The 24715-nt window shown below is 45.1% G+C and overlaps 1 protein-coding gene across 5 annotated transcripts in view; it reads left to right on the forward strand.

Annotated features, from left to right (window-relative positions):
* prex2 (phosphatidylinositol-3,4,5-trisphosphate-dependent Rac exchange factor 2) overlaps positions 1 to 24715 on the forward strand; it is a 212689-nt gene that overhangs the window by 131157 nt on the left and 56817 nt on the right. For all 5 annotated transcript variants that reach the window (XM_055928871.1, XM_055928872.1, XM_055928873.1 and 2 more), the window contains 5 exons: positions 8163 to 8345; positions 9224 to 9318; positions 10808 to 10890; positions 17536 to 17626; positions 22979 to 23107. In XM_055928871.1, the coding sequence (XP_055784846.1) occupies positions 8163 to 8345; positions 9224 to 9318; positions 10808 to 10890; positions 17536 to 17626; positions 22979 to 23107 (581 nt within the window). The remainder of the gene's footprint in view (positions 1 to 8162; positions 8346 to 9223; positions 9319 to 10807; positions 10891 to 17535; positions 17627 to 22978; positions 23108 to 24715) is intronic.

Below are 24715 nucleotides of genomic sequence, written 5' to 3' on the forward strand. Positions count from 1 at the left end.
CTTGTCAAGAGGCTTGATTAAAGGTTTATGTATATAAAGCTATTCAGGACACACTTAGGGGAGAGCTCTGAGAGTTGGTCGCTCTCGCTCTCTTTTTGCATCTTTCCTTCTCTCCCTTCTGTTTCTCTATCGCTCTCTTTCTCTGTTTCTTTCCTTTCTCGCTCTTCTTTCTCTCCTTTCTCTCTCTCTTCGCTCTCTTTTCTCTCACTTGCTTTCCTCTCTTCTCTTTCTCTCTCTCTCTCTCTCTCTCTCTCGATCCCGTCCCTGACCCAGTGTTGTGGTCCTGTCATTGTTATTAGTGGTTTAAGCAGCAAATGACCGATCTGCATGAAACTTTATACTTTTGTATACATAGTGTATGTGGACACCCCTTCAAATGAGTGGATTCAGTTATTTCAGCCACACCCGTTGTTGACAGGTGTATAAAATTGAGCACACCGCCATGCAATCTCCATAGACAAACATTGACAGTACAATGGCCTTACTGAAGAATTCATTGACTTTAAACATGCCACCTTTCCAACAAGTCCGTTCGTCAACTTTCTGCCCTGCTAGAGCTGCCTCAGTCATCTGTAAGTGCTGTTATTGTGAATTGGAAACGTCTAGGAGCAACAACGGCTCAGCCGCTAAGTGGTAGGCCACACTAGCTCACAGAATGGAACCGGCGAGTGCTGAAGCGCGTAGCGCTTAAAAATCGTCTGTCCTTGGTTGCAACACTCACTACCGAGTTCCAAACTGCCTCTGGAAGCAACGTCAGCACAAGAACTGTTCGTCAGGAGCTTCATGAAATGGGTTTCCGTTGCAGAGCAGCCGCACACAATCCTAAGATCACCATGCTTAATGCAAAGCGTCTGGAGCAAAAAAATTGAAAATGACGCCGACAGAGAGGGCTGCCGTGCTTCTAGTTCTTAGGAAACTTTCCAGTATTTCGTTTTTTTATGTATTATTTCTTAAATTATTAGCCCAGAATTTTTTTAGTAGCCCAGCTGAAAAGGACTATTGGATATCAGAGCGGCAGTAACTCACCAGCACTACCAGCATTACGACCAGAAATACGGCTTTCCCGAATCGGAACCTTTGTTGCCCTGGTGTGCACCTCCAGGGCAATTGAACTGAATCCAGAGGCCGACCCAAAACACTGCCGGCGGAGGAGAGGTACTCGGAGTGGTCTTCTAGTTCGACTTAGGAGGCGCGCACACCACCCACCACTTCCAAGTATATTACTCGCTAATGTCCTGTCTATGGATAATAAAGTTGACGAGCTTAGGGCGAGGATTTTTTTCCAGAGAGACATCAGGGATTGTAACATACTCTGTTTCCCGGAAACATGGCTCTTACAGGATATACTGTCAGAGTCCGTCCAGACAGTTGGGTTCTTCGTTCATCGCGCATACATGAATAAATATCTCTCCGATAAGAAGGGCAGGGGAGCATGTTTCATGATTAATGACTCATGGTGCGATTGGGATAACATGCAGGATCTCAAGTCCTTTTGTTCACCCGACCTAGAATACCACACAATTAAATGCTGGCTGTATCATCTCCAAGAAAAAAAGAAAATCGGTTATAGTCACAGCCCTCAAAGAACTTCACTAGTCTTTATGCAAACTAGAAACCACAGGACTCATTTATTGTATCTGGGGATTTTTACAAAGCAAATTGTAGAAAAAGGCTGCCGAAGTTCTATCAGGACATTGACTGTAGTATGCGCGCTGCTAAAACACTTGACCACTGCTACTCCAACTTCTGGGATGCCTACAAGGCCCTCCCTTCGGCAAATCTGATCATGACTCCATTTTGCTCCTCCCTTCCTATAGGCAGAAACTCACAGGAAATACCTGTGCTAAGGACTATTCAATGCTTATCTGACCAATCGGAATCCACACTTCAAGACTGTTTTGATCACACGGACTGGGATATGACCGGGTAGCCTCTAAGAATAGCATTGACGAATATACTGATACGGTGACTGAGTTTATCAGGAAGTGTGTAGGAGATGTTGTACCCACTGTACTATTAAAACCTACCCTAACCAGCAACAGTGGATAGATGGCAGCATTCGTGCAAAACTGAGAGAGCGAACCACTGCATTTAACCATGGCAAGGTGACTGGGAATATGGCAGAATATTAACAGTGAAGTTATTCCCCTTTGTAAGGCAATCAAACAGGCAAAACGTCAGTATAGAGACAAAGTGGAGTTGCAATTCAATGGCTCAGACACTAGACGTATGTGGCACGGTCTACAGACAATCACAGACTTTAAAAGGAAAACCAGCCACGTCACGGACACCAACGTCTTGCTTTCAAACAAGCTAAACACTGTCTTCGACAGCTTTGAGGATAACAAGGTGCCACCGACGTGGCTCGCTACCAAGGATTGTGGGCTCTTCTTCTTCGTGGCCGATGTGAGTAAGACATTTAAGAGTGTTAACCTTTGAAAGGCTGTCGGCCCAGATGGCATCCCTAGTCGCGTCCTCAGAGCATGCGCAGGCCAGCTGGCTAGTGTGTTTACGGACATATTCAATCTCTCGCTATCAAAGTCTGCTGTCCCCACATGCTTCAAGATGTCCACCCTTGTTCCTGTACCCAAGAAAGCAAAGGTAACTGAACTAAATGACTATTGCCCCGTAGCACTCACTTCTGTCATCATGAAGTGCTTTGAGAGACTAGTCAAGGATCATATCACCTCTACCTTACCTGACACCCTAGACCCACTTCAATTTGCTTAACGCCCCAATAGATCCACAGATGATGCAATCATCATCGCACTGCACACAGCCCTATCCTATCTGTACAAGAGGAATACCTATGTAAGAATGCTGTTCATTGACTACAGCTCAGCATTCATCACCATAGTACCCTCCAAGCTCATCATTAAGCTCGAGGCCCTGGGTCTGAACCCTGCCGTGTGCAACTGGGTCCTGGACTCCCTGACAGGCCGCCCCCAGGTGGTGAAGGTAGGAAACAACACCTCCGCTTCGCTGATCCTCAACACTGGGACCCCACAAGGGTCCGTGCTCAGCCCCCTCCTGTACTCCCTGTTCACCCTTGACTGCGTGGCCACGCACGCCTCAAACTCAATCATCAAGTTTGCCAACAATGACGAGACAGCCTACAGGGAGGAGGTGAGGGCTCTGAGAGTGTGGTGCCAGGAAAATAACCTCTTACTCGACATCAACAAAACAAAGGAGATGATCGTGGACTTCAGGAAACTGCAGAGGGAGCAACACCCTATCCACATCGACTGGAACGCAGTGGAGGAGGTGGAATGTTTCAAGGTCCTCGGCATACACATCACTGACAAACTGAAATGGTCCACCCACACAGACAATGTGTGGTGAAGAAGGCGCAACAGTGCCTATTCAACCTCAGGAGGCTGAAGAAATTTGTCTTGGTACCTAAAAGCCTCACAAACCTTTACAGATGCACAATTGAGAGCATTCTGTCGGGCTGTATTACTGCCTGGTACGGCAACTGCACCGCCCGCAATCGTAGGGCTCTCCATTGGGTGGTGCCTCCTTCCCAACGCATCACTGGGGGCAAACTAGCTGGGACCGAGAAACCGAAAAACAGCTTCTATCTCAAGGCCATCAGACTGTTAAATAGAATTATATTATATTATATTAATACAATTTGCATCACTGGCACATTAGAGGCTGCTGCCTATATACATAGACTTGAAATCACTGGCCACTTTAATAAATCAAACACTAGTCACTTTAATAATGTTTACATATTTTCCATTACTCACCTCATGTGTGTATATACTGTATTCTATTCTTTTCTACCGTGTCTTGCCGCTCTGACATTGCTCGTCCAAATATTTATATATTTAATTCCTTTCCTTTACTTAGATTTGGGTATGTTGTGAAAGATATTACTTGTTTGATATTACTGCACGGTTGGCACTAGAAACACAAGCATTTCGCTACACCCGCAATAACATCTGCTAAACATGTGTATGTGGCCAATAACATTTTACTTGATTTGAGCACTTGAAACGCTTTCTCTGGGGGTGATTAATCATGCGTCACTATCTGGCAGTCCAATGAACAAATCAGGGTTTCGTGGATGCCAGGAGAACGCTACCTGCTCGAAGGCATAGTGCCAACTGTAATGTTTGGTGGAAGAGGAATAATGGTCTGGGCAGTTTTTCATTGTTCGGGCTAGTTCCCTTATTTCCGGTGAAGGGAAATGTTAACGCTACAGCTTACAATGACATTCTAGACATTTCTGTGCTTCCAACATTGTGGCAACAGTTTGGGGAAGACCTTTTCCTTTTTCAGCATGACAATGCACCCTTGCACAAAGCGAGGTCCAACCAGAAATGGTTTGTCGAGATTGGTCTGGAAGAACTTGACTGGCCTGCACAAAGCCCTGACCTCAACCCCATCGAACACCTTTGGGATTAATTTGAACGTCGACTACGAGCCAGGCCTAATCGCCCCAACATCAGTGTCCGACCTCACTAATGCTCTCGTGGCTGAATGGAAGCAAGTCCCTGCAGCAATGTTCCAACATCTAGTGGAAAGCCTTCCCAGAAGATTGGAGGCTGTTATAGCAGCAAAGGGGAAACCAACTCCATATTAATGCCCAGGATTTTGGAATGAGATTTTCGACAAGCAGGTGTTCACATACTTTTGGTCATGTAGTGTATATAGCATCTATGGACCAATGTCTCGCAATGGATTTTTTTCCAGGCTAGCATTTCAAACAACATGGCCACTACTGACCAATAAACATTCACATGGGCTTGATCTGGCACATAAATACTTAGAAATCACAGACGGATATTCACATCGTAACAAAATGTGATACAAATGTTCCAATCACTGTCAAGCCTCAACATATGCAAGTTCATTCAGATCGACCACACGGTTGCTCTATTATGGGCACATATTTATATAACTTTATCTGTTTGACCCAGAGTCATGGAATTTGGCACACATGCTCAGGGATATAAGTCTAGGTAACCTGTTGAGTATGGTTTTGTTTGGCCACATGGGGGTGCTGTTGGACAGGACAAATCATTAATGCAAGCTCATTGGCTTATAGCAGCCATATTGTTTGAGCTAAATATTGTGTTTGAAGACACGCGTCCGTAGATGCTACATACCAAATTTGGTGCCGACCTTTAAAGTAGTCAACATCATTAAAAATGGTCCAAAACACATCAAAAGGTTAATCTGTTTGATTTTGAGTTTTGATATTTAGCAAGCGTGGTAAGGAGTACAGAAGTACAGTAGCTCATCCAAGAGCAATGTGTCCAATTTGTCCTGATGGTTTCGCTGTGGAGCCATAGTGTGAACCCCGCCATGGCTGCTTGCAGCTACTGTATACAGTGCATTCGGAAAGTATTCAGACCCCTTCACTTTTTCCACGTTTTGTTACATTACAGCCTTATTCCCAAATGGATTAAATTGTTTTCCCCCCTCATCAATCTATACACAACAGCCCATAATGACAAAGCCAAAACAGGTTTTTAGAAATGTTTGCAAATGTATAAAATATTTAGAACTGAAATATCACATTTCCATAAGTATTCAGACCCTTTACTCAGTACTTTGTTGAAGCACCTTTGGCAGTGATTACAGCCTCGTCTTCTGGGTATGGCGCTACAAGCTTAGCACACCTGTATTCGGGGAGTTTCTCCTATTCTTCTCGGCAGATCCTCTCAAGCTCTAAGGTTTGATGGAGAACGTTGCTACACAGTGATTTTTCAGGTCTTTCCAGAGATGTTTGATCAAGTCCGGCCTCTGGCTGGGCCACTCAAGGACATTCCCAAAAGCCACTCCTGTGTTGTCTTGGCTGTGTTCTTAGGGTCGTTGTCCTGTTGGAAGGTGAACCTTCACACTAGTCTGAGCTCTTGAGCAGGTTTTCATCAAGGATCTCTCTGTTATTTGCTCTGTTCATCTTTCCCTCGATCCTCACTGTTCTCCGAGTCCCTGCCGCTGAAAAACATCCCCACAGAATGATGCTTCACTGTCAGGATGGTATTGGCCAGGTGATGAGTGGCGCCTGGTTTCTTCCGGACGTGACACTTGGCATTCAGGCCAAAGAGTTCAATCTTGGTTTCATCAGACCACATAATCTTGTTTCTCATGATCTGAGAGTCCTTTAGGTGCCTTTTGGCAAACTCCAAGTGGGCTATCATGTGCCTTTTACTGAGGAGTGGCTTCCGTCTGGTCACTCTACCATAAAGGCCTGATTGGTGGAGTGCTGCAGAGATGGTGGTCCTTCTGGAAGCTTTTCCCATCTCCACAGAGGAACTCTGGAGCTCGGGTTCTTGGTCAACTCCCTGACCAAGGCCCTTCTCCCCCGATTGCTCAGTTTGGCTGGGTGGCCAGCTCTAGGAAGAGTTGGTGGTCCCTAACTTCTTCCAGCTGAGAATGATGGAGGCCACTGTGTTCTTGGGAATCTCCAATGCTGCAGAATTGTTTTGATAACATTCCCCATATCTGTGCCTCAACACAATTCTGTCTCGGAGCTCTACGGACAAGGCTTGGTTTTTGCTCTGACCTGCACTGTCTACTGTGGGACCTTATATAGACAGGTGTGTACCTTTCCAAATCATGTCCAATCAATTGAATTAACCACAGGTGGACGCCAATCAAGTTGTAGAAACACCTCAAGGATGGTCAATGGAAACAGGATGCACCTGATTTCATTTTCGAGACTTTTGGCAAAGCTTCTGAATACTTATGTAAATAAGGTATTTCTGTTTTAATTTCTTTCATAAATGTGCAAAAAAAAAAGGTTGCTTTGTCATTATGAATTATTATGTGTAGTAGAAAAAAAAGTATCAATTTTAGAGTAAGGCTGTAACAAAAATGTGGAAAACGTGAAGGGGTCTGAATACTTTCCGAGTGCACTGTATTTCTCCCTGCTCCCTCTGATGCCCTACACACAAGCCCTAAGCTGCTTACACTTCCTTATTTACGACCAGCCAATCACAGGGCCTGGAACCTTCTCCATGGCAATGGAATGCCGCTGCATTCTAGAGGGGCATTGTTGTGGGATCTGGAGTGGGATTTAATGAATGCAGGTCTCCGTTGCTTCTTCTCTGAATGGATAGATGGAGGGATGGATGTAGGGATAAAGGGGAAAACGACAGGACTTTTGAAATGATAGAGCCTGTATAATCTATCATGTGATGTGATGTGAGGTGTGAGAGGACATGAGGGTAGTCTGTTAACTCCCCCAAAATGAAACAGTCTCAAGTAAAGCCTGAAACGTGACACAACGGAAAATATACGCAGTGACGGACATGAATGGAATTAGTCTGAAATGCAAACAGACATGGCGTGTTAGTGTTTTTCTCCCTCCCTGCCTGTATAGGCCAGTCAGGAAGTCCAAGACTGGCATTTATTGGAAATATGGCTCTAAATGACTCCATGTGTTGCTGCAGTTCTGTGAAAATATCCTGGTCTGCATGCTAAATGGCACAATATTCCCGATAGTGTACTATATAGGGAACAGGGTGCCATTTGGGACGCATCATCAAGCTCTGATCCTCTTCCTCCACAAAGCCCCTGATAGAACCCAGGCATGCAGAGCGAGAGACTGAGTTGAGGGGCTGGTGTGTGTTGAGTTTAGGCTGTTGACACAGCTGGCTGTGCATGTTTGAAGTTATTAATATTTGGAGGACCTCTGGCCTGCTGGAGTTGTTGTGAGGAAGACTAGCACAAACAGGTTGGAGCTTTGTTTGGCTCTCACTGTCAGTGGGTGTGTGAGTGATGTGTGCGTGCGCACACACATTCGATGATAGGTCTCCACACACACACAAGCAAGCGCGGACACATTCACTCGCTCACAGGTCTTAACATGCACAATCACACATACTCACACAAACACAGTTGACGCGCTTCACACACACTTTTTTGGTGACGTGCGCGCGTGCACACACATCTTGATGACATTAGACACTGTGTACTTTCACCACGAGGCATGTTTTCCGTGTAAAGTCAACTTGACATTGCACTTTTGAGAGGAGGATAAGGTTGGAGGAGTGAAGCCATGTTTGTCGTCATGCTCTCCTGCCTAGTTAGCTGCTGATGGTTATTTCTGACTGCTACAGGAAGGCTCTAGAATGTGGCTACTTTCAATAACCAGCATTTTCTCTCTCGGGTCTCTCTCTCTCCGCCTCTCCTCTCTCTCCCAGCCTCCTCTCCTCCATCACCCTCCCACCTGCCTCAGACATGAAGACCCCAGAGAGTTACATCTCAGCGGAAAGCGAAGGAGAGCGAGGAGGAGAGAAGAACGGAAAGAAGGTGTGTTTTAACGTCGCCGGAGACGAACAGGAGGACTCAGGACACGACACCATCAGCAACAGAGACTCCTACAGGTAATGACCAAGAGAGGGAGGGATGGAGCGAGAGAGAGTATAGTTGGTAGCCAATTAGCTTGTTGGTGAATAATATTTCTCCCTCTGTTTTTCTTGTGACTAACAGCAAACATAAAGTCTGCGTCCCAAATGGCACCTGTTATGAAGGTCTAGCTCCTTCCTGACCTCTTCGTCTTGACCTCTCCGTTCAGATGGTCAAAATAAATGTATCAAAAGGCAACTACAAACAGGCGTGCCCAAACTAAGGAAAGACCTCATGGCCTCCAAACCCACCAGTAGCCTCTCGGCTCTCCAAACTGGCACTCTGACTGATCACCTTAATGGGCAGCACCCGTCGTGCTTATCAAGCAGGCTCAGCACCTGGACAAGGTTGCTGCTGCCCCCTGGGGGAATGGAGTGGAGTGCTGCTGGTGGGTTTGGTGTCACCGGCATAGTGTGTTTGTCTATGTCCTAATGTAACAGTTTAACTTTAGTCCGTCCCCTCGCCCCGACCCGGGCGCGAACCAGGCACCCTCTGCACACATCAACAACAGTCATCCACGAAGCATCGTTACCCATCGCTCCACAAAGCCGCGGCCCTACTTCAAGGTCTCAAAGCGAGTGACGTCACCGTTTGAAAGGCTATTAGCGCGCACCACCGCTAACTAGCTAGCCATTTCACATCGGTTACACTAACACTAACCCCCCCCCCCCCCCCCCCCCCACCCCCCATATCGTAACACAAACTATTATCTACTTTTAACCAGGGTCCATAGGGTATAGGGTGCCATTTGGGACAGAGCCAGAAATATTGACAGTAACCAGTTATTAGTATTAAAGGGCAGTAAAGGTCTTTCTACTAGCTGCTGGTAAATGTTTTTTCCCGTGTCTCTCTTCAGTGACTGTAACAGCAACAGGAACTCCATAGCTTCCTTCACCAGTATCTGTAGCAGCCACTGCAGCTCCTATGTTCACAGTGATGAGATGGACTCAGGTAACCACTACACGCACGCACGCACGCACGCACGCACGCACGCACGCACACACACACACACACACACACACACACACACACACACACTTTGATGAGATGGACTCAGGTAACTAGTACATGCAGTCACACACACACAGACTCCAGTAAGCAGAACCCTGTAATCCATGTCAACCACACCACAGCACACAACACATACAACACACACACACACAAACACACCACATACATAAATGACATAACACACGTGAATGATTTACCGTGGAAGTAGTTGTAATGTTATAAATGTTATACTGCAAATGCCTCACCTGTCCACAGTAGTAACACCATTCACAATTAGGGTTGCAAATCGAGGGTATATTACTGGAAACTTTCAAAGTTTACCAGTAAACTACCAGAATTTTGTTAACTTTCAAGCATTAATGTTATTTATCTAGTGGCCCTTTTGGGTATTCGCACACAACTTTATCTTCCATAATCATGTCAACAAAAGAACAGGCTTGAAATGAACTTCAACCAAGTTTGAACCCAGCTCAATGAACAGAACAGAACGTCCCTTTCTTCTCTCTGTCCACAATAGTCCGATACAATAACGCCACACATGATACGTACTATTTACTAACCAGCACACAAGTTCAAGGCCTACTTTAGACCGCACAATACTTGTTCCATTTTCCCTATTCAACCACAAGGTATAATAACACACATCTGACTGACAGGACTTGATTATGACCTGGTTACATGATTATAGCGTTGAATCTATTGTGTGTCCCAAATGGCACCTTATTCCCTACACAGTGCACTACTTTTGACCAGAGCCGCATGGCCCCTGATCGAAAGTCGTGCACTATATAGGGAATAGGGTGCCATTTGGGATGCATCCCCATGTGAACGGAAAGCCTGTGGTTTAGTATGATTGGGTATGGCAGGCGTTTGGCTCTGTCAACCCACAGCTGTGTCAACCCTTACAAAAAAAACACATGAAGTGTTCCAAAAACACATGTTTTTACATGATTTCACATGTGAAATTGTGTGTGAATTCATGTGATTTTCCACATGTGAAATCATTTGTTTGTTCTATAAGGGAAAAAAGTCAAATACCGATCCCTGTATCTGTCTGCTGTCTGCCAGAGAGCTATCACACGCGCGCTAACTGACACACACACACACACACACTGTCATTGTGGTTTACAGGCCCTCACTTAGCAATTAGCATATAATGGCTATGAATTTAGCATGGAGGTGGTTTTGGCAGGATCTTTACAGCTGTGACCGAGATCTGACAGACAGATGGACACAGACAGGCGATTGGACTGGCCACAGGGCTGAGTGTGTGTGTCTGCGTGTGTGTGTCTGCGTGTGTGTGTCTGCGTCTGTGTGTGTGTGTGTGTCTGCGTGTGTGTGTGTGTGTGTCTGCGTCTGTGTGTGTGTGTCTGTGTGTGTGTGTGTCTGCGTCTAATGCTGACTGATGATTATGAATGTTGTCCTATAGGAGACGAGATGCCTGCCAGTGTATGGATATCTCATGACAAGCAGAAGAAACTACACAGCTTCCTGGAGCATCTCTTCAGCCAGGTGGGTACTGAGCTCTATAACAAATCCTAGTGTGCATCGTCCCATGGCGGTGGTACTGTTAACAGACTCATTACTACTACAGATTATGGACACAAGGTAGAGGTATAACATTTCAAATTGTGAAGTAAATAAAATCAGTGGACATTGGACAATGTTGTATAGTACAATACAAATTGTCCCAAATTGCACCCTATTGCACCCTATTCCCTATGGACCATGGTCATAGTAGTACGCTATAGAGGGAATGTGTTTCCTTTTGGGACGCAGGTTAATTGTACTGTTTGACATCAACCCCACTCGTTGCCTACTGGAATTAGATTTCGTAAATCAAATGAACCTGCCGTTGTGAAGGCTACGCCCTCCTTCCCTGACTTCCTAGAAATCCATATGGGTATGAGATGTTGTTTTGGTTTCTTAGATTTCATCTTTGTGGTTTCCTGGGATATTTAGGTTTTTTCCTTCTGACCTATGACCTCTGTTGATTTACTATCACATGTCTGATGGGCCGGCCCACCCAACCACTGGTCTACAAACATCAGGGTAGCCTAACCTTGACCCCTAACCTCTCTCACACTCTGGGAAACGGGAGTGTAACGAGTATGATAGCATGGCCCCTTTGACACACACATACACGTGCACACTCTCCCCACCACGCACAAACACTCCTGGGAGACATTTCCACTGTGTTGAAAAAGCCTGTTCAACGTATCTGTCTCCATCCATGGGCAGTAAAAGTACAGAATGGGGTCCGCTGCTGCCTCGGCACTTTCCGCTCCGCTCCTTTCCTGCCGTTCGTTTGTTTTATTGTAGGCGAGCTTCCCGGGCTTTGTTTATACACGACAGATGAGATGTGATCTCTTAGCAGGGGTTAGGGGTGCGTGTTTGTGCATGAGCGGCAGAGCTGTTCCAGTTCTTCATGATTTGACAGCAGTTAAATTCATGCAATGGAATTTAATTATGGACACAGTGATTACCCAAACACACACACACACACACACACACACACACACACACACACACACACACACACACACACACACACACACACACACACACACACACACACACACACACACACACACACACACACACACACACACACACACACACACACACACACACACACACACACACACACACACACACTTCCCTTATCACTTAAGTGCACACCGTAGAAAAGAAGACCGTAGTTTTCATCTTTGAGATATTTCTAGTTGTTGTATTTTTATATTCCTCATAAGAGTGACACTGAGAGATCCAGCATATTGAATATATTACAGAGATCATCAGACATATCAGATACATCAAAAGACCCCCTTCCCCCACCCCAAATAGTATTTTCTCCTCCCATGTCCAGTACAGGACAAGAGAGTGTAGTCTCTCTAGACAGACTTGTTGCCTCCCACGAAGTTCCAGTGTTTCTGGCTTAACATCTCTGTAGAAGTTCCGGCGTCAGTTGGGTTAGAGCGGACGAGTCGAAAATGGGAAGCGCGTCACCGGACACATCACTGCTGTATCCACTTGTTGCCCGAGATAAAACATGAGCAAAATTCCTGCCCGCATTTTAAGCCCCGCCTACCCAAACTTGTGATTTGTAGGGACAGTTGTCTGTCCAAAGAGGTTGTCTGACCCTCCCCGTGAATTTTTTTCTCCCCCTTTTGAAATGTCTGAGAGAATCCAAAATTCTTCCCAGACCTTGTGCCGTAGCTCCACACATTGCTCCAAGTGCAGTGTCTGGAAGTGCAGTGTCTGGGAGTGCAGTGTCTGGGAGTGCAGTGTCTGGAAATGCAGTGTCTGGAAGTGCAGTGTCTGGAAGTGCAGTACAGTGTTTCAGTGCAGTGTTTCAATGCAGTGTTTCCTCTTGCACAAAGAAAGAAAACAATTTCATGACCTTTCATTTCAATCTGGAATCTCCATGATCATCGAACAACGATCGTCTGACTGGGAGGTTAAAGTTCAGTCTGTGTCTGACAAACAGACAGAGTCTGGTTCTGAGTCTTTGTCCCAGACTGTGACAGGAGAAATGACCAGCGGGTCTGCGTTTTCAGCCTTTTTATAACAGGGACAGAAGTATGGGTAGAGTTTCTCAGTGAAGGTGCAGCCAGTGAAGTTTACATATGACAAGGAGATATGTCCTCACTTGTAAGCCAGGAGACCTGTCCCCCCGCATCATAAAAGGAGACCTGACCCCCCCTCATAATCCACGAACACCCCCACCTTCTGGGGCTTCTTACTTAGAGAGAGGCGGACAATTGAGCTTGAGATAGCCTGGTACTCATTTCTAGACCTCAGCCCCACAGTCCAGACTCCATTTTCCCAGCTAAATGGAGCTTTACCCACCCTGTCGAGGGACTCTCTGGCCACTCCTAACTGCCACTTTGTCTTATTCCTGACTAGCACCTCATAATAGAATCTCCCTGAGGAGAAGCCCTCTTTGCCAAGGACACAAGTAGCATTACCAAACCTCCCTGGGTAGTCATAAACATTTTTTTGCTTCTATAGTTGACCATCCTTAGAGATGGTAAGATTGGGATGTGCTGTTTTAGGGTCTAGGGTCACGTCCACTTCATACTGCTACATACTCTTCAGCTCAGCATCACGCAACGTTTTCAGTTCGCTCATCAGTTTCTCCTGCAGCTGGGACACAGTCTTCTCCATCAGCTCTCTCTGAGACACAGCTCTCTTAATCTCTCCCTCACACACCTGGCTATAGACACTGATCTTAGACCAGTCCTTGGTGGGCAGAAGGCTGCGTAGGGAATGGAAGCTCTGGAGGAAGTGGAGGTGGTCCTCGGTGCACGGCAGCTGCTTCAGCTCAGTGCTTCCCGTCAGTAGCACAGGGATTTTCTGCTCCAGCTCTTTAATGAACCCTTTACCCTGCCTCTCTGCTGCAGTCTGCTTCCCCTCAATCACCTCAATGAGCTGGGCCTGACTTCCCTTAATGAGATCCATTAGATCAGTGAAGACCTGCATCTGCACGCTGTCTCCTATCTCTCTCGCGCCGAGTCTCTCTTGCTGAGCTCTACGGACTCGTTAATCTCCTGAACCTTCTGTTGTCGCTCCTGGATCATCTGCTGCACCTGTGCCTCCGTCTTCCTGCTTCCTCTACCCATACTCTTCTTCTAGAGGGACAATGTGGTGACTCTTGTGGTCTGCCTCGGTGTAAAACTGGCCCACACACATCTGGTCAGTCCTACAGAACAGCTCCAGGAGTCTGTCGTGCTTCTTGCACATCCTGTCTTCCAGGTTCTGCACGGGGGTCGATCAGGTTGTGTCTCTTTAAGGCTGCGGCTATCTGATGAGGCTGCAGGTGTGTTTCGCGGTAAGAGGTCAGACACACGATTTCAGGACCTTGAGCTTCGTCCCAGTGCAGACGTCACAGGGCACTTCTCCTGGCTCAGCAGCTTTTACTTGAACTGCCTGCCTGAACTGAGCAGTCATCTCAGAAATGAAAGTATTGACCAAGAGATCTGGTCTCCGACCAAAATCTGTTTTACGGATTGGACAATGGCACAGTCCAGTGCTATCGCAGTATCCACTGATGCAAGCCTTGTAGAAGTTGTGTCCACATGTAATAGAGACAGGATTTGTGACCACATCCAGACATATAGAGCACACAAACTGCTCTTCTGACAGGAGACTGCTGCAGGTGGCCATATCTAGACGGAGACCATGAAACATTAGCCGAATGTCAATAAAACTTTATGAATTGACAGATTCAGCTTTAAAGACCCCCACAAGCTTCCTAAAGCACCTCATTTATCATGTGATTTACCTAACAGAAGGCACATTTCAATAGGTGGTGCAGGTGTCCTGATTATGTGGCACAAGTTTGGGGGGGAGGCTGTGATTACACAAAAAAAAAAAAGTTTGTTGTTGCTTTAACCCTAAAAGCGACAACATATTTTTGGCATAAAAGCACCAACGGTGGTCATTTTTTATCACAAATTGGTATTGATTGCAAAAAGACACTGTCAAGCAGTAACACATGTTAATTTTATTAACCTTTTGTAAGTAAATGGTTTAAATTCCCCAAAATATGCATTTTATTTTTTTTATCACACATTTATCCTTAAATTTGATGTTTCAAAATGTTTTTGTATGTCTTTCACATTTTGAACAGATTTTTTAAAATACATTTTATCCGTAGTCACGAGTTAGTAACATTCGTCTGTTATTCATTCAAAGAGTTATGTTTTTGTGATACTGAGAAATTGGCGATTGTGCTCATCTGTCATACCTGTACGGCCTAAAATGGCCACTAATATGGGCGATAATCTGTAGGCAATATGGGCGCTGGTGCCATCAGACTTTTAGCTCTAAATGTTTAATTCTATGAGCTATCAACTCGGTGCCATTTGCACCTGAAAGATGAGACTCTCAACTTGGTAAAGAGACATTGACTGGAAGTTAAATATATATTTACATTTTTGATTTCTTTGTTCTAGTGGCTGCCACGCCCTCCATGGGTCAAATCTGGAGTGGCTCCATATCTATATATTTTCAGTGTACATGCATCTATCTCTGTGCCAAATTTGGTAGACTATCGCAAAGTTAACTTTTATTTATTTTTTTATATATATTTTTTAAATAAATTTTATCCCCCTTTCTCCCTAATTTTCGTGGTATCCAATCGCTAGTAATTACTATCTTGTCTCATCGCTACAACTCCCGTACGGGCTCGGGAGAGACGAAGGTCAAAAGCCATGCGTCCTCCGAAGCACAACCCAACCTAGCCGCACTGCTTCTTTAACACAGCGCGCCTCCAACCCGGAAGCCAGCCGCACCAATGTGTCGGAGGAAACACCGTGCACCTGGCCCCCCTGGTTAGCGCGCACTGCGCCCGGCCCGCCACAGGAGTCGCTGGAGCGTGATGAGACAAGGATATCCCTACCGGCCAAACCCACCCTAACCCGGACGACGCTAGCCCAATTGTGCGTCGCCCCACGGACCTCCCGGTCGCGGCCGGCTGCGACAGAGCCTGGGCGCGAACCCAGAGACTCTGGTGGCGCAGTTAGCACTGCGATGCAGTGCCCTAGACCACTGCGCCACCCGGGAGGCCCGCAAAGTTAACTTTTGACTCCACATTTTAAGTTTAGTAGACAACAAAATAATTTTTTATTCCTCCATATTAACACAGAAATCATGTATTTAAAAAAAAATTAAAAAAAAGTTTTTTGTTGGTACCTACTTCCTTGAAAAAGTCCTGAAATTTCGGAAGGATTAAAAAAAAGTTACAGAATGTATTCCTTATTGGCGCTTTTAGGGTTAAGTGTGTACGTTACTGGAGTTATACTTGGGATATCGTTTTTCAATGGAGAAAGTAAAAAATAGCTGGAAAGGGTCTAAAGTTGTCAAGCAGGTTTTCATGCAGGTGACACCAATCCTTTTTGATACCAATCTCCAACCATGGAGACTCTAGGTAAATCTTTGTCTCCTCACCTGTGTGTTCTGGTGTTGACTCTTCTGTTCTCTAATTAATAAGAGACCCTGAGGAGACAGTGTTGTTGTGTGCCTCCGGGTCGGATGATGTCTTTTCACTTCAGTAAAATTAAATGATAACATGCCTCTCCTTCCTGTTGTGCTAAACCAGTCCGGATAGTGTTTCCCTTTGATATATTAATTATTTTTATTTTTATTTAACTTGGCAAGTCATTTAAGAACAAATTCTTATTTACAATGACGGCCTAGGAACAGTGGGTTAACTGCCTTGTTCAGGGGCTGGACAACAAGTTTTTACCTTGTCAGCTCGGGGATTCGATCTAGCAACCTTTCGGTTACTGGCCCAACGCTCTAACCACTAGGCTACCTGCCGCTATGGTACTTCTATTGTCAGGTACATGAAAACCACAGATTAAACAAGCACAACAACCTCAGACCGACTGGACCCACACAATAATACCATACATTCTTGACAGTTCTGGCACGCCATTCAGTGAACACAACATTTCTAACTTCGACGTACATACATTACAAGTCCAAAGTTTGGACACCAGGGTTTTTCTTTATTTTTACTATTTTCTACATTGTCGAATACTAGTGAAGACATCAAAACTATGAAATAAAACGTATGTAGTAACCAAAATAGGGCCAACTTCTGTATACCACCCCTACCTTGAAACAACACAACTGATAGGCTTAAACGTGTTAAGAAGGAAAGGCAAAGGGTGCCTACTTTGAATAATCTAAAATCTAAAATAAATTTGGATTTGTTTAACACTTTTTTGCTTACTACATGATTCCAAATATGTTATTTCCTAGTTTTGATGTCTTCACTCTTATTCTACAATGTAGAAAGAAAAAAAAAATCTGAAAAACCCTTGAATGAGTATGTGTGTTCAAACTTTTCACTGGTACTGTAATTACATTTGATTCCATGAATTGAACTGCCAAAAATCATGAAGAAAGAACTGGAACAGCACCATTACGCACACACCCCTAACCCCCTGCTAACAGAACACATCTCATCAGTAGTGTATGTTTCTGTCTCTGTCTCACTGTGTCTCTGTCTCTCTCTCTTCGTCTGTCTCTCTGTCTCACTGTGTCTCTGTGTCTCTGTCTCTCTCTCTTCGTCTGTCTCTCTGTCTCACTGTGTCTCTGTGTCTCTGTCTCTCTCTCTTCGTCTGTCTCTCTGTTTCTCTTCAGGTGGAGTCCATCACCAGTCTGCTGAAGGGAGCGGTGGTGGCCAAGGCCTTTGAACAGACCAAGTGTTTCACACCTGGACGAGGACTACAAGGTAAAGACGAAGGGGTTGTCTTTCAGTGTGCACCTTATTAACTTTGTAGTGCACTACTTTTGACGAGGACTGCCCGGTAAAGACTGAGAGTTGTCTCTTAGATACAGATGGGTTATACTGTCAACACTTAGCCTAGAACCAAACAGGACCAACTTTAGCCTACTGTAACAAGATGGGTTTGGTTGACGGAAGAAATCCAGAAGCAAAAAAGAACACTCTGGGGATGTTTGCCTTTCAATGGGAGGAAAAACTCCATCCTTTCTTCTCCTCCCTCCATTCCCTACCTCCTTTCCATCCCCTCCCTCTCCACATGCATCCCTTTCTCTGGCATGGTGGTATATAGATTTTTTTCTCCTCCCTTTTCCTGTAAGGGCTGTTTTTGTATGGTATTGGAGTGTTTTTGTAGTGTTTTTAGCCGGGGTGTAGCTGTGCTTATTAGGGCTTGCTCGGGTGCACAGTAGAGCTTGGAGAAGTAAGATAACATTGGAGAGACTCCAGACCCAGCATCCATCCCTCCCTCCCTCCTTCTCTCTAAAGAAAGAAAGAGTTTGAGAGGAAACAGGACCTGCTCAGAAAACACTGCAGCCTCCCTCACAGGGCTGCTACTTCCTGTGTGTGTGTGTGTGTGTGTGCATGTGCGTGCGTGCGTGCGTGCCAGGCTTGCATGCATCCCCTCCACCCCTCTGTTCATCTCTCCTATTCCAAGCCCTCTGTGCCCTCCTCTTTCGCACTCTCTCTCCCTCCCTCCATCCTTCCCTTCTCTCTGTTCCTCTCATATCCCTCTGTACCCTTCCCTTCTCTCTGAGCAACACCTTATATCTGGAACTGTGCCACTGGACTGCTGTTTATTGCAATTCCGCCCCATATTTAGTACAGTACTGCATATCACCCAACAGTGAAGATGACACCATACAGACCTACTGTACGTATATAATAGCCACAGTTGTCAGATCGCATCATAACAATATACTGTTAACTAAAGTTTTTGGGGCTCAGTTTCTGCTTGTTTTGGCTTTACCTTGTGTGTGTGGGTCCCAAATGGCACCCTATTCCCTATATAATGAACTACTTCTGAACAGGGCTCTATATAGGGAATCAGGTGCCATTTGGGAGGCAGAACTTTTCTTTTCTTGGCCTCAGCTTCTATCAATTGTTTTGTTTTATCTCATTGTGTAGGAAGGTTTTCTGTTCTAGCCGAAGAACTTTACTCTCAGATACAAATTTAATCTGGACAGGAAATGCAGCTGGAAGAAAAGTTGCTATATTTAACCCTATCGGTTTCCTGGAGTGACAATAAACCATTATCGTTTCCATGTTCTGGCTATAAATCATGAATCTCCATTGCTGAGTCGGGACATTCTGGAGATCAGATGGTGTACAGTTGTTTTCATGAAAAGGAGGAAAATCTCTTGTTTCTGTATAAATGTCATGGCCAAGGTTTCTAAAGGTTAGGTTTTGTGGGTTTCAAAGGCTACGTCCCAAATGGCAGGCTATTCCCTATGTAGTGCACTACTTTTGACTAGAAATGTAATCAGAGTAGCGCATTCGTAAAGGGAATTTGGATGCCATGTGGGACACAGATAATGACTGTAGTGAATAATGAACTGAATTGAATCAGTCTGGCATAGCCCCAACCTGTGTGGTGGCCTGGGGCTATACAGTTGAAGTCAGAAGTTTACATACACCTTAGCCAAATACATTTAAACTCAATTTTTCACAATTCCTGACATTAAATCCTAGTAGAAATTCCCTGTCTTAGGTCAGTTATGATCACCACTTTATTTTAAGAATGTGAAATAGTAGAGAATGATTTATTTCAGGTTTTATTTCTTTCGTCACATTCCAAGTGGGTCAGAAGTTTACATACACTCAATTAGTATTTTGTAGCATTGCCTTTAAATTGTTTAACTTGGGACAAACGTTTCGGGTAGCCTTCCACAAGCTTCCCACAATAAGTTGGGTGAATTTTGGCCCATTCCTCCTGACAGAGCTGGTGTAACTGAGCCAGGTTTGTAGGCCTCCTTGCTCACACACGGTTTTTCAGTTCTGCACACACATGTTCTATGGGATTGAGGTCAGGGCTTTGTGATGGCCACTCCAATACCTTGACTTTGTTGTCCTTAAGCCATGTTGCCACAACTTGGAAGTATGCTTGGGGTCATTGTCCATTTGGAAGACACATTTGCGACCAAGCTTTAACTTCGTGACTGATGTCTTGAGATGTTGCTTCAATATATCCACATAATTTTCCTGCCTCATGATGCCATCTATTTTGTGAAGTGCACCAGTCCCTCCTGCAGCAAAACACCCCCACAACATGATGCTTCTACCCCCATGCTTCATGGTTGGGATGGTGTTCTTCGGCTTGCAAGCGTCCCCCTTTTTCATCCAAACATAACGATGGTCATTATGGCCAAACATTTCTATTTTTGTTTCATCAGACCAGAGGACATTTCTCCAAAAAGTACGATCTTTGTCCCCATGTGCAGTTGCAAACCGTAGTCTGGCTTTTTTATGGCGGTTTTGGAGCAGTGGCTTCTTCCTTGCTGAGCGGCCTTTCAGGTTATGTCTATATAGGACTTGTTTTACTGTGGATATAGATACTTTTGTACCTGTTTCCTCCAGCATCTTCACAATGTCCTTTGCTGTTGTTCTGGGATTGTTTCACACTTTTCGCACCAAAGTACGGTCATCTCTAGGAGACAGAATGCATCTCCTTCCTGAGCGGAATGACGGCTGCGGGGTCCTATGGTGTTTATACTTGCGTACTATTGTTTGTACAGATGAACGTGGTACCTTCAGGCGTTTGGATATTTCTCCCAAGGATGAACCAGACTTGTGGAGGATGTTTTTCTGAGGTCTTGGCTGATTTCTTTTGATTTTCCCATGATGTCAAGCAAAGAGGCACTGAGTTTGAAGGTAGGCCTTGAAGTACATCCCCAGGTACACCTCCAATTGACTCAAATGATGTCAGTTAGCCTGTCAGAAGCTTCTAAAACCATGACATTTTCTGGAATTTTCCAAGCCGTTTTAAATGCACAGTCAAATCAAATCGAATTTTATTTGTCACTTACACATGGTTAGCAGATGTGAATGCGAGTGTAGCGAAATGCTTGTGCTTCTAGTTCCGACAATGCAGTAATAACCAATGAGTAATCTAACCTAACAATTCCACAACAACTACCTTATACACTTAGTGTATGTAAACTTCTGACCCACTGGAATTGTGATACAGTGAATTATAAGGGAAATAATCTGCCTGTAAACAAATGTTGGAAAAATACATGTCATGCACAGAGTGGATGTCCTAACCGAATTGCCAAAACTATAGTTTGTTAACAAGAAATGTCTGGAGTGGTTTAAAAATGAGTTTTAATGACTCCAACCTAAGTGTATGTAATCTTCCGACTTCAACTGTATGTATAAAGCATTGCACAGTAGGATTGCTGATCTAGGATCAAGTCCCCCCCTTACATATAATGTTATTCATTGTGATCGAAAAGGCATAACCAATCCTAAATCAGCACTCCTTCTCTGAGACGCTGGATACATCTGGCCCTGATCTGTAGCTTATACCCCTCTACTACGCTCTCCTAAAAAGTTGGTTGTCTTTGTGTGTCTTTGAGGATATTTTATTAGACTCGGGGTGTGTGTGTGTGTGTGTGTGTGTGTGTGTGTGGTGTGGGGGTGGGGGGGGTGGGGGGTGTTAGGTCCCCTATGTGTGTTTTAAATATCAGAACCCTCCAAACACTTTGCACATTTTACATGTTTCATTTCTCTCCTCTGATCTGTGTCTCTCACCCCTTGTGAGCACAGATGCATTTGATCTAGGAGGAGTGTGTGTGTGCGTGCGTTATGTTGATCCGATGAAGCGTATCGCTGGCGTAGTGTGTGTGTTGATAATAAAGTAGATGGCAGAGCATTCCTCCTTCCTTGAGAAAACAAACACATACGCACACACCAAACACACCCACAGCCCCACACACTACACACACAAGGTAGACCAAATCCCTAAATGCCCTACAAGCCTCTAGTTCACCACCATCCTGTTATCACAGATTCAACCTACCATCTCTCTCCAAAATCTACACTATATCTAACCCCTCTGTGTGTGTGTGTCTCTCAGTGTTTACATCCTAGATTGATCTGCTGCTCCCCCTCTCTCGCTCTCCCGCTCTCTCTCTCTCCCTCCCTATCCTAATAAAGACTGTCTGTGTGTGAGGCACGGATAGGACCAAACAAAGACAGCAGTCTTAATGAGACATTCATTAGCAGACATCCAATCATATCTGTCTGGCACTCAGACATACGTCCACAGTGTCTGGGCTGAAGGAATGGAGACGGAAGGGAGAGAGAGGTATTGGGGGTGAGAGGGCGAGACAGAGGGGAGAGAGAGGTATTGGGGGTGAGAGGGCGAGACAGAGGGGAGAGAGAGGTATTGGGGGTGAGAGGGCGAATGTGAGGGACATTTGGGAGTGTGTGTGTGGGCTTTGGTTCTCACCTTCAGATAGAGGAGTAAAATGATGAGGTATGTCTGGAATTCTTTCCTCTCCTCCGCCACTCTCATCCCTTCACCCCTCTCTTCTCTCCGATGAATAATGCAGGAGATGACCGGCTCTGTATCCTCCATTCCTCTCCATCTCCCTGTGTGTCCCAGGCTTTGAAGGACGATAAAGCCCCTCATGTTGTGTCTACCTTAGTCACACGAGGGATGAAAGGGGGATGTGGGCAGTGTGTGCCAAATAATAACTTGACTAGTTACTTCTGTGTGGTGGCCTGAAGCTGGTTAAGAATATACCTGATTTTTGTTTAGTAGGTGGATCACAAGAAGGCCTTCAGTTTTGTGGCAACAAACCGATGCCCTCGAGGCAACAGGCTATGATTTTGGACAGCAAAGTAACTTGTCTAAAAAACATCTCTCCTCTCCTGTCATTCCTCGATCCCACACGTCTTTCTTCTAAATGATTCAGGATACTGATTTAGCTGTTTGGCTACTCCTCTCTATGTCCTGGAGATCTGCATTATAACCAGAACATCATCCAAATAAGATTTCCTTTCTTAAGGACACTTCAACAAGGCTCTGAATAAAGGTGTCCTACGCCGAAACATAAGCCTGTCGTTTTGTCCCGAAAATAAGCTCATATCTATGCAGACACCAAATCTATGCTCCTTTCATTTTGATTTAATTTTCTTGGATAGTCACATGTTGGAAGCGTCCTGGGTTAAGGAATGTTTTTTTGGATGATCAAGTCCCTCAGTCAAGAACCTGATTCCCTATTGGATCAAGCTGGACTGAAGCATGTTTGGGTACGCTTTCGTTCTCTGTTTATAACATGTTGTTGTGTCTGTCAGAGTTCCAGCAGGAGATGGATCCTCGGGTTAACTGTACCAAGAAGCTCCGTGTCCACATCAAGCAGGACCCATGGAACCTCCCCAGCAGCGTACAGGCCCTCACACACACCATCGCCAAGTTTGTAGAAGGTAAGATGCACACGCTGAGACCTTGAAAAAGCCTCTGTAATGAGTTTGTCTCCATCTGCAGTAAAAGTCCACAGAGGTACAAACTTGAGGCAGTGCACCATACAGTACACACAGAACATTGGACACAAAGGCCTTCATCCACACATTAGCCCAAGTTTTAAGGTTAGTGCTGAATATGGTGCATGCACACCACTTACAACAAAACTTGGGAACACCACACCAGATGCAACAAAACTCAGGAACACCACACCAGATGCAACAAAATTCGGGAACACCACACCAGATACAACAAAACTTGGGAACATCACACCAGATACAACAAAACTTGGGAACATCACACCAGATACAACAAAACTCGGGAACACCACACCAGATGCAACAAAACTTGGGAACATCACACCAGATACAACAAAACTTGGGAACATCACACCAGATACAACAAAACTTGGGAACATCACACCAGATACAACAAAACTCGGGAACACCACACCAGATGCAACAAAACTTGGGAACATCACACCAGATACAACAAAACTCGGGAACACCACACCAGATACAACAAAACTCGGGAACACCACACCAGATACAACAAAACTCGGGAACACCACACCAGATGCAACAAAACTTGGGAACATCACACCAGATACAACAAAACTCGGGAACACCACACCAGACGCAAATTTAAGTGCACGTCTCCTCAGAACAGGAAAATGCTCAGCACTAACGTCCATTTTGTAGAACTCAAGGAGAGCGAGGTTGTTGTACCTGGCTTTGAGCTCGTCATTGCTTTGCAGCTCAATGACTTCGTGTTGTAGGCCATCCGGCACATCCGCTGGTTCAACGTTAAACGGGGTTGCAAATATCTTCAACTCCAGTTATTTACTTTTCACATCCTTAAACCACTCACAAATTGCCTTCGTGAGCTTTCCACACTCCCACTTGTGTGGAAAGCTTGTCCTTGCAGAGTAGGAAAATGCACTGTTACCCCTTTTTAGTTGGACTTTCCATCGCTTTAATTTCGCTTCAAACGATTTCACGTTTGACAGCAGATCGCCGAGAAGCTGGTTCGGCCCTTGGAGCTTGACGTTCAAGTCAGACAGACACTTGGTTATGTCCACCATGAAGGCCAAATCACACATCCACTTGTCATCACTCAGTTCCGCGACATGTTTCTCTCATCTCCATTAATTGTTTTACTTCATCCTTCAGTCCGTAAAACCGCACGAGCATGTTTTCCTGGCTCAACCATCGCACCTCACAGTGGTAAACCAGATCACCATACTCCGATTCAAGATCACTCAGTAGCTCCTTAAACTTGCGGTTATTCAGCCCTTTGCTTTTGATGAAATTGATGGTCGACAGTACAGTTGCCATGATGTTGTTCGGCTTCGGGGACGGTGCACACAGACTTTCTTGATATATGCTGCAGTTGCATATTAAATCAGTTGGATCAAGACTGAGACTCATTTCTTTTTTCACTAATGTTGTTAACCCCTTTTTCGAGCCACTTCATTTTTTTAACTGTAGCTCAAATTTGCTCATAGCCGAGACAAGTCTCTCAAACAAGTCCTCACCTCTGGTGGTGCCATGGCTTCCAAAGACAGCAAT

The sequence above is a fragment of the Salvelinus fontinalis genome, chromosome 7 (genome assembly GCF_029448725.1).
Source record: "Salvelinus fontinalis isolate EN_2023a chromosome 7, ASM2944872v1, whole genome shotgun sequence".
In the NCBI taxonomy this organism is placed as follows: domain Eukaryota; kingdom Metazoa; phylum Chordata; class Actinopteri; order Salmoniformes; family Salmonidae; genus Salvelinus; species Salvelinus fontinalis.